Source organism: Hypanus sabinus, chromosome 4 (genome assembly GCF_030144855.1).
Source record: "Hypanus sabinus isolate sHypSab1 chromosome 4, sHypSab1.hap1, whole genome shotgun sequence".
Taxonomy (NCBI): Eukaryota; Metazoa; Chordata; class Chondrichthyes; order Myliobatiformes; family Dasyatidae; genus Hypanus; species Hypanus sabinus.
The window spans coordinates 43,835,440-43,850,813 of NC_082709.1; the positions used below are offsets into that span (position 1 = coordinate 43,835,440).

Below are 15,374 nucleotides of genomic sequence, written 5' to 3' on the forward strand. Positions count from 1 at the left end.
TAATTATTATAGAATTTCAAAAGTTAAAGGGTTAGATTAACAGAGTTGCTCATTCAAAACTTATTTTAAATGATTGCATAGGAACTCTCAAGAGTGAACAATCATTGTCTCAAATCGTGCCAAGAAAAATAAGTCAAGCCATTGATTTCTCAAACAATTCAGGATACTGCAGCTACTGAAGTACAGTCACTCAGGAAAACCCTGTGCTGTGCTAAATTGCAATTGTAATAAGTATTAGAGAACAGAAGAGCACAGGAAGTTATTGAACAATTGGTCAGATGGCCAAGTGTTCATAGAAGCAGTGATTCAATTCTGTTTTTAATATACTTGCCTGATGACAATAACTTCCTGCAGCAGTCTGCATGTGCATTTAATGCAGCCAAATGCAAAGGAAACATACCGTGGATGCCACGTCTAAGAAAGAAAAGAATCACAATTATACATTATTATGACAAGTTTTCAGCACAGCCATCTTGAATTACTATTCAAATTATTGCGATTAATTTCTTAAGAAAATAATAGTATTCAGAGATATCTGTATAATTGGACAATAACAGCTTCTAAAGGAGCAAAAAATTAACTACAAAATTATTTAGATTAAAAATATTATAGTTTTGCATATTCATTCATAATGGAAACCATACAAATATATTCTAAACTCACTAAAATCACACCAATATTGTGCATGGCAAAATTATTAAACAGCCACCCAGTACCCAGTCATCTTGCTACAATGGAAGGAGTACTAAATAAATACTTCATCTTAATTTCAAAAGCCAAATACAGCGAATGAAAGAAATCGGAAATTAAAAAATGCAAGAAATGTTCAGCAAAACATGCAACATTCACAGAAAGACAAAGTTAACATTTTAAGTCAATTACCTTTCATCAGAAAGAGCCAGGAATAGAAAAGGATTAGCTGGGAGGTAGTGATGGTAAGGGAAGCAAATTAAAATTAATCATTCCATGGCAAATGTCACGTAAGTCCCTTTCAGCAGCTAACCACATAATGCATTTTATAATAAAACTGAACTCACTTTTGGTGGATTGATCAAACTACAGTGCCTTGTAAAAGTATTCAACCCCTAAGCCTTTGTTCACATAAATGAGTATTACAACTAAGGATTTTGATCAATTTAAAAGATAATTTTTATTTGTAAATCTCACCATAGAGCTCAAAAAACAGGGAAAATTGTAAAGCATGAAAAACAAAAAATCCTGAAACTGAAGAGTCAGTAGTCATCCCACTTTGCTGAGTATTTAGTTGAACCACCTCTCGCAGCTATTACAGCCGGTAGTCTTTATGGATAAGTCTTTATTAGCTTTCCAGAACATGGAGGAGCAAGATTCAGCCATTCCTCCTTACAAAATTGCTCAAGTAATGCTAGGTTAGTTGGGGAGCAATGTGGACAGCAATCTTGAGATCTTGCCAGAGATGTTCGATTGGGTTAAGGTCAGGACTCTGACTGAGCTACTCAAGAGCATCTATTTTCTTAATCTGAAGCCACTCCGTGGTTGCTCCGGCAGTGTGCTTTGGGTCATTGTCCTGCTGGAAGACAGACTTCCTCCCCAGTTTAAACTTTTTGGCCAAGGCCAGCAGGTTTTTACCTAGGATCTTTTTGTATTTATCAGCATTCATCTTCCTATCAATCCTGACCAGATGTCCAGTCTCTGCTGCTGAAAAGCATCCCCACAGCATGATGCTACCTCCACTTTACTCTATAGTAGGGATGGTGTTGCCTGGCTGATGTGTAGTATTAGATTTATGCCACATTTAGCGCTGAGCCAAAAAGTTCCATTTTAGACTCATCCGACCAAAGACATTCTTCCACATCTTTACAACATCTTCTATGTGACGCTCGTCATAGTCTTTACAGGCAAGGACATTTTTTTTTTTAAAGCCAGGGCTTCTTCCTTGCCACTCTACCATAAATATCCTTATTGTGTAAGACCTTATAGATGATGGAGCCATGAAATTCATCTCTTGTTGCAGCCACCATCTTCTGCAATTCACTCACCCAAGTGACTGGATACATCACAGTAGCCTCTCTTACAAGTGGCAACTAAGTTTAGAGTGATGGCCTGACCTCAGCAGAGCAGCTGTCATTTCATTTTTTTCAACTTTTTCATGATGGATTGCACTGAGCTCTGAGATATGTTTAAAGCCTTTGAGATCGTTTCGTACCCTTCCCCTGCTTTGTACTTCTTGATAATCAATTCCCTGACTTGTCTTGATTGCTCTTTTGACTTCATTTTGGTTTGGTCTGTTGAAAATCTACCATAGTGTTGGACCTTACAGAGAGAGGGGTATTTATTCTTATGAACTCATTGAAAACAGGTTTTCAATTTTCTACATCAACAAATTGGGTGAGATGGTAAGGTAAAATATTGCACCTGAGGAAAGCTAGCATAATAATTCCAAAGGGTATTTATACATTTTCAGCGTCACAATTTTGGGTTTTGATTTTTAGTAAATTGTTGACAGGTTTTGGATTTTTTCCTCTGAATTGACATGATGTATAATGTTTTGCAGATAAGTACAAAAATCCAATTCCAACATATTTAAAATTTAGAATGAGACAGTAAAATGTAAAAATAGGTGTGGGAGCTGAATAGATCTTCAAGGCACTGAACAGTGAAATACAACATTAATTAAATTTTGTGTGTCAAATGAATATGGAATATTTGGTAATGCTGTGAAAATTGAAATGCCAAGCTTACAAAAACTAAAAGAACAGTTTAGCAATGAAAAATTGAAAGAAGTGAAACACTATCAGATTCATGCAAAACAAAATGCTCCTTCAGAAACTTACTTGGTCATTTCAGCTCCACTGGTTATCAAGGTATTAATAAGAAGTTCATGTCCATATCTGGCTGCCACATGCAATGGTGTATTGCCATCTTTGTCAATGCAGTCTATTTCACTACCTTCAAGAAAATGTTACAGTGCTTTTATAAAAACAGTTTATTAACAGATTAAATAGAAAACCTAACAGCAAATGTTTTGATACTCTATCTTCAGGCACATTAAACGAGTTTGAAATTTTCCATGTGTCCGATTGATTAATTGTTTACATCTCCCAACTCACCTGCAACTTTAACACTTCTACGCACAATTTTCTCCAACATCAATAATCCTCATTGGACTTCAAATTCTAGATCAGTTAGGATTCATACAGTGTACAGTATTGGCTCCTATTGTGTATTCCTCCTTCGCATCAACTAAAAAAAACTCTATCTGTGGTGACCCACTTTCACAAAACGGCGTGCGCGTCAGCAGTGAGCCCAGCCCCAAAGTGGCTCTGGGCCTTCTTCACCAGCAAGGGGAGAAAGCACACACGCGGGAAGAGACTTTTCTAATGCAACTCTAATGTCATTTCTGCCTGGTGAGGGTGGGAATGGAACTGTGTAAAAGCCAGTGCCGTAGTTTGAATAAACTAGTCTCGAGTGCAACTTAAAGACTGCATGTCGTCATTTCTAGCTCTGTGTGTAGCACATCGCTACATTGGTGACCCCGACGGTCCAAACAGGATTTGGACCAAAGATGATCGACTCTTCATCTGTTCATACAGTTTCACTAAAACTGCCAAATTTCTGGATACTGAGACCACAAGTGTGGCTTAACCAAGCAGAAGCCCAGTTCCAGATTCAGCAGATATTTTCTGATTCCATGCGTTACTATTACGTGGTGAGCTCCCTTGACCAGGAGACAGCTGCCCAAGTTGAGGATTTCATACAGTCACCGCTGGAAGGAGGCAAATATGCAGCACTCAAAGCGCTGCTCATAGGGACCTTTGGCCTTTCACGGTGTGAGTGAGGTGCCTGTTTTCTGCACCTGGACGGTTTGGGAGACAGGCCGCCGTCAGCATTAATGAATGAGATGCTGGCCCTGGCTGAAGGACACAGGCCCTGCCTCATGTTTGAGTATGCGTTCCTAGAGCAATTGCCCGAAGACATACATCTGTTGCTGGCCGACGCAGATTTCAGTGACCCCCGGAAGCTGGTGGCCCAGGCAGACGTGCTGTGGAAAGCCAAGAGGGAGTCCGTTGGACTGATTACCAAGCCATGCGCCCAACAGCAGGCCAGACCAGGCCTGGCAACAGAACACACACAACCCAGAGGCAGGAGTGAGGAGGCCAATGAACAGTGGTGTTTCTACCACCAGCGGTGGGGCACAGAAGCCCGCCCTGCAAGTTCCCGGAAAATGCCAGGGCCAGCCACCGCTAATGGCTACGGTGGCTGGCCACCAGGACAACCTCTTGTACGTCTGGGACAAACAGTTGGGACGCCGCTTCCTGGTCGACACTGGAGCGGAAATCAGTGTATGACACCCACAACAGGGAGCCGGGACCCATCCTGAGAGCCGCAAACAGCAGCACGATACAGACCTATGGCACCTGCACAGTGCAGCTGTAGTTCAGCACCAGCCGGTTCACGTGGGACTTCACACTGGCCGCTGTGGTCCAAACACTCCTGCGAGCTCACAGTCTGCTGGTCGACTTGCAAGGGAAAAGACTGGTTCATTCCAAGACTTTCCAGACGTTCTCCCTGGGTGAAGCCAAATTGCCAGCCCCACACCTGGACTCCATCACGCTGTCTGACAACGAATTCACCAAAATCCTGGCGGACTTTCCATCGGCTCTGGCACCGCAATTCACAGCAGCCATGCCCGGACATGGAGTATGCACCACATTCCGACCCAGGGACCACCCCTCCACACCCCCGCACGAAGGCCCCCTCCCCGGACAAGCTCCACCTGGCGAAGGAGGAGTTCAAGAGGATGGAGGAACTGGGGATCAAACGGCGGTCCAACAGCCCATGGGACTCCTGCCTGCACATGGTGCCCAAAGCAGCCGGGGGCTGGAGACCATGCAGTGACTACCGCAGACTGAACAAGGCTACAATTCCAGACCGCTACCCTGTGCCGCACATACAGAACTTTACAGCAAACTTGCACGGGGCAAGCATCTTTTCCAAAGCAGACCTTGTCTGGGGATACCATCAAATCCCGGTGCACCCTGAAGACGTCCCCAAAACAGCACTCATCACTCTGTTCAGCCTGTTCAAATTCCTCCAAATGCCACTCGGCCTGAAGAATGCCGCACAGACGTTCCAGCGGCTAATGGACACGACCTGTACTTTGCATTCATCGATTTGGATGACATCCTCATAGCCAGCAGTAGCAGTCAGGAGCATCTGTCCCATCTCCGCCAGCTCTACTCCCGCCTGAGTGATTTCGGCTTCATGATTAACCTGGTCAAATGCCAGTTTGGACTCGACACCATCAACTTCCTGGGCCACAGGATTACCAAAGATGGGGTAACACCTCTGCCCACCAAGGTAGACACGATCCACCACTTCGCCCGGCCCAACACGGTCAAAGGCCTGCAGGAGTTCATTGGTATGGTGAACTTCTACCACCGCTTCCTCCCCTCAGCAGCCCATATCATGCGCCCTTTGTTCACCCTGATGTCAGGTAAAGGCAAGGACATTACTTGGGACAAAGAGGCCGCGGCCACTTTCGTTAAAGCCAAGGAAGCTTTGGCAGACGCCGTGATGCTGGTGCACCCCAGAACAGACGTTCCAACCACCCTCACAGTGGACGCATCCAACACAGCAGTCGGTGGGGTGTTGGAGCAAATCATCGAAGGGCGCTGGCATCCCCTGGCATTCTTCAGCAGGCACCTACGGCCACCCGAACTCAAGTACAGTGCCTTCAACTGGGAGCTATTGGTAATATATCTGGCAATCCGGCATTTCAGGTACTTCTTAGAAGGCAAGCCATTCACGGACCACAAACAGTTGATCTTCGCGTTCACGAAGGTGTCCGATCCCTAGTCGGCCTGCCAGCAGTGACATCTATCCTACATCTCTAAGTACATGACAGACATCCAGCATGTCTCGGGAAAGGACAACGTCGTGGCGGATGCACTGTTCAGACCAGCTATCCAGGCCCTGTCCCAGGGGGTGGACTATGAAGCACTGGTGGAGGCGCAGCAGGCAGACGACAAGATGCCCAGCTACAGGACCGCAGTCTCAGGTTTGCAGCTGCAAGACTTCCTCGTAGGCCCAGGTGAGAGGACCCTCCTGTGTGACGTGGCTACCGGCCAATCTCGCCCCATCATCCCGACAGCCTGGTGGCGGCGAGTTTTCAACTTGGCGCACCCATCTATCAGGACAACCGCCCAGGTGGTCTCCAGCAAATTCATGTGGCACAGACTTCGCAAACAGGTCAGCATATGGGCCAAAACGTGCATGCAGTACCAAACAGCCAAGGTGCAGCGGTACACTAAAGCCCTGCCGCAGCAGTTCGAACCCACCCGCCGGAGGTTCAACCACATTCATGTGGATATCGTGGGGCCCCCGCCAGTGTCGCGAGGAGCACTGTACCTCCTAACTATGGTAGACCGGTTCACAAGATGGCCAGAGGCGGTCCTGCTCACCGTCACCACTGCCGATTCCTGCGCCCAAGCGCTGATTGCAACCTGGGTACCACGCTTCGGGATACTGGCCCACATTACCTCCGACAGAGGTGCCCAGTTCACCTCCAGCCTGTGGGGAACACAGCTACACCACACAACTGCCTAACACCCACAGTCCAAAGGACTAGTGGAACGCTTCCACCGTCACTTGAAGTCAGCTCTCATGGCCCGCCTGAAAGGGCCTAACTGGGTGGATGAGCTTCCCTGGGTCCTGCTTGGAATCTGCACAGCGCCCAAAGAGGATCTGCACACCTTGTCGGCTGAGCTGGTGTACGGCGCACCCCTGTTCATCCGTGGAGAGTTCATACCAGCCCCAAGAGGGCAAGAGGAAGAACCCACAGCAGTCCTGGACAGACTACGCAAAAGGCTTGGCAACCTGGCCCCCGTACCGACTTTGCAACATGGACAGATCCCGACCTGCGTACTCAAAGACCTGCAGAACTGTAAGTTTGTATTTGTACGAAGGGGCGCACACCGGGCACTGATACAGCGGCCATACAGGGGGCCATTCAAGGTGATCAGGAACAACTGGTCCACGCACATAGGAAAGGGGGGGAAAGAGGAGGTTTTCACAGTGGACTGACTCAAACTGGCCCATGTGGACTTGGCGCAGCCAGTCGAGGTTCAGGCACCGTGGCGCAGAGGCAGAACCCACCCAAACAGAGACTGATCCAGACTGTGGACATTGGGGGGTGTATCGCCGGTTCTGGGGAGTGGGGAGGTTATGTGGCGACCCACTTTCTACGCAGGTGAACTGGCTCACAAAATGGCATGTGCGTAGGCAGAGAGACCAGATCCAAAATAGCACTGGGCCTTCTTCTTCACCAGCAAGAGGAGAAAGCCCGCGCATGGGAAGAGATTTTTGTAATGCACCTCTGATGTCATTTCCGCCCAGCAAGGGCAGGAACGGAACTGCGTAAAAGCCAGTGCAGCGAAGTTTGAATAAACTAGTCTCGAGTGCAACTTACAGACTGCATGTCATTATTTCTAGCTGTGTGTAGCACATCGCTATATATTCTCAGTTTCAAATTTTTCCTTTTTTAAAAAAACAGGAATTTTCCTTCATTCTTACGTTACATTATTTGCCTCCACAATGTCAATAAATGCTGGCCTTGCTAGTGTAACCCAGATCTCAGAAAAAAAGAAACAAAAATCAGGCCAATAACTTTTTTCTTCATCATAAAAATCAATCAGCATAATCTGCATATACAAATTGTCTTTCAATCCTTGGTGATTTTTTTAAAGCTTCGTTCCTCAATTGTTTTAGCTACCTAGCTTATCTTTTCTCCTTTCTCTAAAAGCCTTTCTTAATTTAAAAGGGAGTGTATTGGATAAACTCAGCAAGAAAAAATAGCATTTACAAAAAGAGAAACAGTCAATATCTCAGGTCTGACTCTCTTTAGTCTGTTGAGTTTTTCAAGAATTTTATGTTTTTATTTCTCATTTTCAAAGTCTGCAGTTCTTTTACATTTAACATTTCTTAATTCTAGTGTCAATTTCATGAACATTTTTATGACAAAGTAATTAAGAAAATTAGAAACTTAATTTACTTTCAAACCTCTAGTTTAATTATTCTAAAGATGCTCTGGGCAACAAATATTCATTTTTTTTTCTGGTATCAAACAAATGTGATTTTAACTCAACTCAGCAACTTCGGTGCACCATACATGATAAAAAAAAATCAAATTGCCTTTTATGTTGCAATCTTTACCCTAACTTAATGATGAACTTATTATTGTTACTGAGCAGACCGCTAAAAGGAACAATTGGTATCATAGCATTGCATATGACTTAAAACCTGCTATAGACTAAAACAAATCCAAAAGGTAAAACTTCTGATGCAAAATTCCTCCAAATTCATTGTTGTTTTGTTTTTTTTTTAAACATTAAACTGAAGGAAGAAAAAAAATAACAATAAAATTGTAAATAGCATCCAAAATTCTAATCATTCCATTCAATAGGAATCTTAAAAAAGTCATCACAAGAACCACAATTCATAAACCTTTCCAAGATTTTGGATTTAATCAAAGATTTTAAAAGATGCCATTCATATTTGCTGGCATTCCTCTTAATGTTACAGATAAGGAGTTTCAGTGCTAATGTCAAAAAGACCCTGTCAGAATTCTGACTTGCCGGCCACAGTGCAGCCACAATACACCATAAATGAACATTTTAAATGAAAATGTATTAAGCTGTAATTAAATAATTATGAATATTTTCAGGAATCTATATGTACAAAGTTATGCTTTACAGATTACATTTAATTGAAAATTATTCTAGTAGAAATCCACAATCTAGGATGTACTTTAAAATAGATCAATTCATAAAGAAAATAAGCATCTAATAATTTAGATTTCTTAGGCTATTTACTGTTGTATTGAATTAGTAAATCAACCGTTTACCATCCTATTGAAGGAATGTTGATAGATGACAGGTTAGTGAAGTGTTCTTTTATGTTTCAGTTAAATCACAGAAATACAAGTTTTAGTCTTAGTTTGGCACATGATCACAATAATTAATCTTCTGCAATTTATAATATTTTGAAATGAGTTTTAGCAGCATTGTCATATTAACCAATGTTATGTTATCTTCCAAGCTATAAACAAAATTTGAATGGCAAATTAAGGATTTATTTAACAGAAAGTAATGTTCATTTCCTCATAAATTGTTTGATGCATTATCAGCATGCTGAAATTAATATCATAATGAACTGCGTATCGCTGGTCTAGAGCCTCCAGGTAATGGTAAGCTTCTACATACATTATTGACCTGTATTAAGCACAAACAAACTAGTTTTTACAGATCCATCATTGTCACCTCCTAATTGAACCTGTCCTAATTTTCATCAACAACTTCCTGCAAAGCAATAGTACTTTGCATATATACATACAGTCGGCCCTCCTTATCCGCGGGGGATTGGTTCCAAGACCCCCGGCAGATACCAAAATTCACAGATGCTCAAGTCCCTTATTTAACATTTATCAGAGCGATGGTCTTTAGGACCCAGAGGAACCCCGGACTTTATTTAACATGTCCCAGTGCGGTGGACATTAGGACCTGGCGGCACGGCTCTGAATCCGCAGTATTTCTGTTCACAAAAATAATCATGATCGCGATTGAAAATAAGGTGGAAGTAATAAAGCGATTGGAAAGAGGTGAAACGCCATCAGCCATTGGAAAAGTGTTAGGCTACAGTCGGTCAACGATTGGAACAATTTTAATGGAGAATGTGAAAGGCCCTGCCCCGAGGAAAGCTACAATTATTACTAAGCAACTCAGTGGTTAAATTATTTTAATACGTATGTTTCTTAAGTGTTTTATATGCATAGAAAGATAAAATATGTACTATATACTAAGAAAAATGTTTGACTAACTGACACTAAATAATACTGAATGTACCTGTTCCAACTTCAAATACGACTTAAAGATGGACCCAGGAATGGAACTTATTCATAACCCAGGGTCTGCCTGTACTTTTAAGTCATTTCTAGATTACTTATAGTACCTAATACAATGTAAATGCTATATAGTTATACTGTATTGTTTAGGGAATAATGACAAGAAAAAATAGTCTGTACATGCTCAAGCAGCGAGTGCTGGAGAGAGAACTTGCGGGCTTTCCCGATCTGCGGTTGGTTGAATCCGTGCATACAGAGTCCGTGGAGAAGGAGGGCCGATTGTATTACCACAATGGGGTTTTTGACAAGGTCCTACAAGGACACTGGTTCAAAAAGGTCAAGGCCCATAGGATCCAGGGCAAACTGGATCCAAAACTGGCTTAGCAACCCAATACAGAGGGTGATAAAGAAGGGGTGTTTTTGCAATTGAGGACTAGAGACTTGTGCTGTTCTATAACAATTAGCATTGCAACTGTTGTTGTTTGTAATATATGCAAATGACTTGAACATGGATGTAGTGAGAAGATATTGCTTGACCCAGTTTTTCCCAACAGTTTGGTTTTATAGCTTAGTATTATTTACACTATTTAAAAATTAGTTTTAGTAGCATTGTCATATTAACCAATGAATTTCCTCAATTAAGAAATACCATGTTTGTGTTTTAGAAGACCCTCCCTGTCAATGAAAAACAGAACAATCATTCCAGTTATAGCTCCTTTAAATTTGTAAATTAGAATCCCCATTTTTAAAGAATTTCAACAATTGAAAGCACGATTCAGTTTCCTTATTCAAACTGGATTACAGTCAGAGTAGAGTACTTAGTTTCCATACTCAAATCTAAAAATTAGCAATGACAGCTTTTTCAAAATAGACATGCACAGACAGATAATTAAGATCTTTTAACAGATTCTAGTCCAAAAATGATTTCCACATACCATTTTGAATGAGAGTTTGTGATCGTGTAAACCGGCCATGGATAGCAGTCATGTGCAGTGGATTCTTGCCATCTTTACTCTTTAACAAAAATAAGAAGCATTTTTAATTTTAATATTTAGTCAAGCTATCATTAAAAATTTCACCTTGGATAGCAAAGTAAATCCTATCCATATACAAACATGGTCACATCCTTTTATTTAATGGAAAGCTAAAGACAGAAAGTTTGTGGCTAAAGAGAGGGAAGTAATCACAATTCCTTGAGTGACCTTAATTATCCTTGAAGTTTGCTTCACCTCTGAAAGCTACAGATTCAGGTTAACAGATCACTCACAATCTATCCAAAAGAAAGAAACACACACTATCTGTTCAGCTAAAATAAAATAAAGTTCACTTGCATTTAAATTTAATTATATGAAATAACAAGGGTTAGAATGGATAGTCGGTGGCTGATACTATTGGCAATAGGTTAAGGACTTGTGGTCACAGGTGTAAAACAACCTGGAACAGAATTCTAAGTGAGAAGGAGGAAAAAATATTTTTTTAATACACTACATAAGACTGCAACCTGAAATACCTGTAAATGTACAGACAAATGTTTAATCGTGGCATTCAAATTGAAATAGGAGAAAATGAGGAAAAAAATTTCAAGGCTATGCAGATGGGACTGGGTGTAGAAATCTTTTAATTTATTCTGATAGAGAGCTGACAAGTTGGGCCAAATGACCTGGTAACACTTATCAACGCGAAGACAAATTATTAACAATGTGACAAATGAAAAGAATTTTTTTATTTTTGCATATATGCAGTTTGTCAATCTTTGTGTGTAGATTTTCACTGATCCTATTGTATTTCTTTGTTCTACTGCAAATGGCCACAAGAAAATCAATCTCAGGGTAATATATGGTGAAGATACTGTACATACTTTGATAATCAATTTATTTTGAACAGGTTCTTATTTTCTTTAAACATACAAGTATTCCACTCAAAAGAAAAAATAAAAACACATAGCGGTAATTTTACCTTCATAAAATTCACTATTATTTTTCAGATCAAAGAAAAACTAAAGGAATAGACATACCTGGAAATTAACATCTGCTCCATTATTCACTAATAGTTCAAGACATAAAGCACCATGAGTTGAAGCAGCAGCAAAGTGCAGAGGAGTAAATCCTTTGTTATTAGGCTGGTTCACATTAGCACCATAATCGATAAGCTCATTGACAACCACATCTTGTCCATTGTAACATGCAATATGGAGTGCTGTATTGCCATATGCATTCGGTTCATCAATCTGAAGAAAGAAATTTGGTACAATTCTAATGTATAACATATCATTCATATTTGTAGCTGCCTATAACATAAGTCTCAAGCATAGTTACAAGGCTCAAACTAATTTTAAAATTTATAGGAAATACATGTATAAGATATTTAAGCATTAACTGGTCTATGATCAATATTAATGAAGCAGAGAAAATGATACAACAATTCAAATGCAAGCTCATCATACCAAACCCTCTGCATTAGTTTTTTTATGATGTGAATCATATGATGTAGTTATACTTTTTATTGAACCATTTTATAAGCAAAAGCCAGAAAATGATATTCAGACTATTTGCTAACATCAGTTTTTAAGCCATTCACTGTCAATAAGGTGCTGTCAGTACTTGTACACAGTTCTTTCCTTTTGCTTGTTTTTTCTTTCCACTCTTTTCTATGAGTGTATACCTCAGATAAATACTTTGTGGAGATTTGTGATATATATGATTATATGATATATAGGTACAATGTCTGAAATACATCTTATGGAAATGTTTGTTTGATGATGAACTTCAATAAAAAAATAAATTCCAAGAAACAGATACCAAGGAAATAGCATCCTTCAGAAACAGGTGCCAAGGATTAGTGTGCTTAAGAAACACATGCTAATTAGCAGACAGCAGTAACGAAGAATTATTGCACTTATTATTAGAAAACAGAACATAAGAATTAAGGTGCATTATTGTTAAATAGTTTAAATTTTTAACTCTTTGCTCATACTTTTTAAAATCAGCGGAGACAACAAAATCTTTTGTAAAATTATCTATTAGAATTGGTCTACAAAATAAAAGTGCACCATTTAAAATAAAATACTGGTGTTTTAATCTGCTTTGTTAGCTTTAAGTATCTCCTCTTTGGTTTGGAAGTTGTGTCAATGCCTGGTCCCAACTTATCAATGTAGTTATAAAGAAGGCAAGACAGCAGTTATACTTCCATTAGGAGTTTGAAGAGATTTGGCATGTCAACAAATACACTCAAAAACATATAGATGTACTGTTAATTTTTACTTCAAATACAACTGCATTTCTTCCCTATCAACATCCACATGAACAGACTGATATTGCCCTTGATTAACATTTCATAGAAACATAGAAAATAGGTGCAGGAGTAGGCCATTCGGCCCTTCGAGCCTGCACCGCCATTCAGTATGATCATGGCTGATCATCCAACTCAGAACCCTGTACCTGCCTTCTCTCCATACCCCCTGATCCCTTTAGCTACAAGGGTCATATCTAACTCCCTCTTAAATATAGCCAATGAACTGGCCTCAACTGTTTACTGTGGCAGAGAATTCCACAGATTCACCAAGCTCTGTGTGAAGAAGTTTCTCCTCATCTCGGTCCTAAAAGGTTTCCCCTTTATCCTTAAACTGTGACCCCTCATTCTGGACTTCCCCAACATTGGGAACAATCTTCCTGCATCTAGCCTGTCCAATCCCTTTAGAATTTTATACGTTTCAATAAGATCCACCCTCAATCTTCTAAATTCCAGCTAGTATAAGCCCAGTCGATCCAGTCTTTCTTCATATGAAAGTCCTGCCATCCCAGGAATCAATCTGGTGAACCTTCTTTGTACTCCCTCTATGGCAAGAATGTCTTTCCTCAGATTAGGGGACCAAAACTGCACACAATACTCCAGGTGTGGTCTCACCAAGGCCTTGTACACCTGCAGTAGAATCTCCCTGCTCCTGTAATCGAATCCTGTTGCTATGAATGCCAACATTTTTCACCTCTTGCTGTACCTGCATGCCCACTTTCAATGACTGGTGTACAATGACACCCAGGTCTCGTTGCACCTCCCCTTTTCCTAATCGGCAACCATTCAGATTATAATCTGTTTTCCTGTTCTTGCCACCAAAGTGGATAATTTCACATTTATCCACATTAAATTGCATCTGCCATGAATTTGCCCACTCACCTAACCTATCCAAGTCACCCTGCATCCTCTTAGCATCCTCCTCACAGCTAACACTACCACCCAGCTTCCTGTCATCCACAAAACTGCATTTAATTGCTTCATCTAAATCATTAACATATATTGTAAACAACTGGGGTCCCAGCACTGAGCCTTGTGGTACCCCACTAGTCACTGCCTGCCATTCTGAAAAGGTCCCGTTTATTCCCACTCTTTGCTTCCTGTCTGCCAACCAATTCTCTATCCACATCAATACCATACCCCCAATACCATGTGCTTTAAGTTTGCACACTAATCTCCTGTGTGGGACGTTGTCAAAAGCCTTTTGAAAATCCAAATATACCGTATCCACTGGTTCTCCCCTATCCACTCTACTAGTTACATCCTCAAAAAATACTATAAGATTTGTCAAACATTATTTTCCTTTCACAAAACCATGCTGACTTTGTCCGACAATTTTGCCATTTTCCAAATGTGCTGTTATCTATCACATCTCTGATAACTGACTCTAGCATTTTCCCCACCACCGATGTCCAGCTAACCGGTCTGTAATTCCACGGTTTCTCTCTCCCTCCTTTTTTAAAAAGTGGGGTTACATTAGCCACCCTCCAATTCTCAGGAACTAATCCAGAATCTAAAGAGTTTTGAAAAATTATCACTAATGCATCCACCATTTCTTTGGCTACTTCCTTAAGCACTCTGTGATGCAAACCATCTGGCCCTGGGGATTTATCTGCCTTTAATCCCTTCAATTTACCTAACACCATTTCCCTACTAACATGTATTTCCATCTCATTAGACCCTCAGTCCCCTACTATTTCCGGAAGATTATTTATGTCCTCCTTAGTGAAGACAGAACCAAAGTAGTTTGCCATGTCCTTGTTCCCCATGATCAATTCACCCGTTTCATGTCTGAAATGTCTGCCAACTATGCTTCTTACTCAGCACAAAATATCGAACATAATTGTGTGTTTGATGCTCAGATTTCAGAAGTGAGATCAGAACCAACAACCTTCTTTCAATATACGATCTTGATTTTTGATAATACATTCTGGAGCTTGAAATATACTAATTATCTTCCCAAAAAAATGGTAACAATTTTTCACTTATTTGCTGAAGACATCCAATTTTTACCTAACCAATTCTCTGGATCTACCACCTTCATGCAACTTTTCCCCATAATCATCTCTTAGCTGGCAAATTGACCATCTGTCATCCAACAATGAATGAACAAGAATTTCTGCCAATTAAACAATGAGAAAATCAAAAAACCATTGACTTTGGTCCACATCACAAACAGCCCCACCCCTCACTTTAGAAAATTCCA

The 15,374-nt window shown here is 40.8% G+C and overlaps 1 protein-coding gene across 7 annotated transcripts in view; it reads right to left on the reverse strand.

The window, feature by feature from the left end:
* Positions 1-15,374, reverse strand: part of LOC132392697 (serine/threonine-protein phosphatase 6 regulatory ankyrin repeat subunit B-like) — a 162,125-nt gene that overhangs the window by 59,768 nt on the left and 86,983 nt on the right. For all 7 annotated transcript variants that reach the window (XM_059966943.1, XM_059966942.1, XM_059966941.1 and 4 more), the window contains exons 8-11: positions 11,895-12,107; positions 10,816-10,894; positions 2,814-2,928; positions 332-414 (exon numbers count right to left, since the gene is read on the reverse strand). In XM_059966943.1, coding sequence (XP_059822926.1) covers positions 332-414; positions 2,814-2,928; positions 10,816-10,894; positions 11,895-12,107 — 490 coding nt within the window. The remainder of the gene's footprint in view (positions 1-331; positions 415-2,813; positions 2,929-10,815; positions 10,895-11,894; positions 12,108-15,374) is intronic.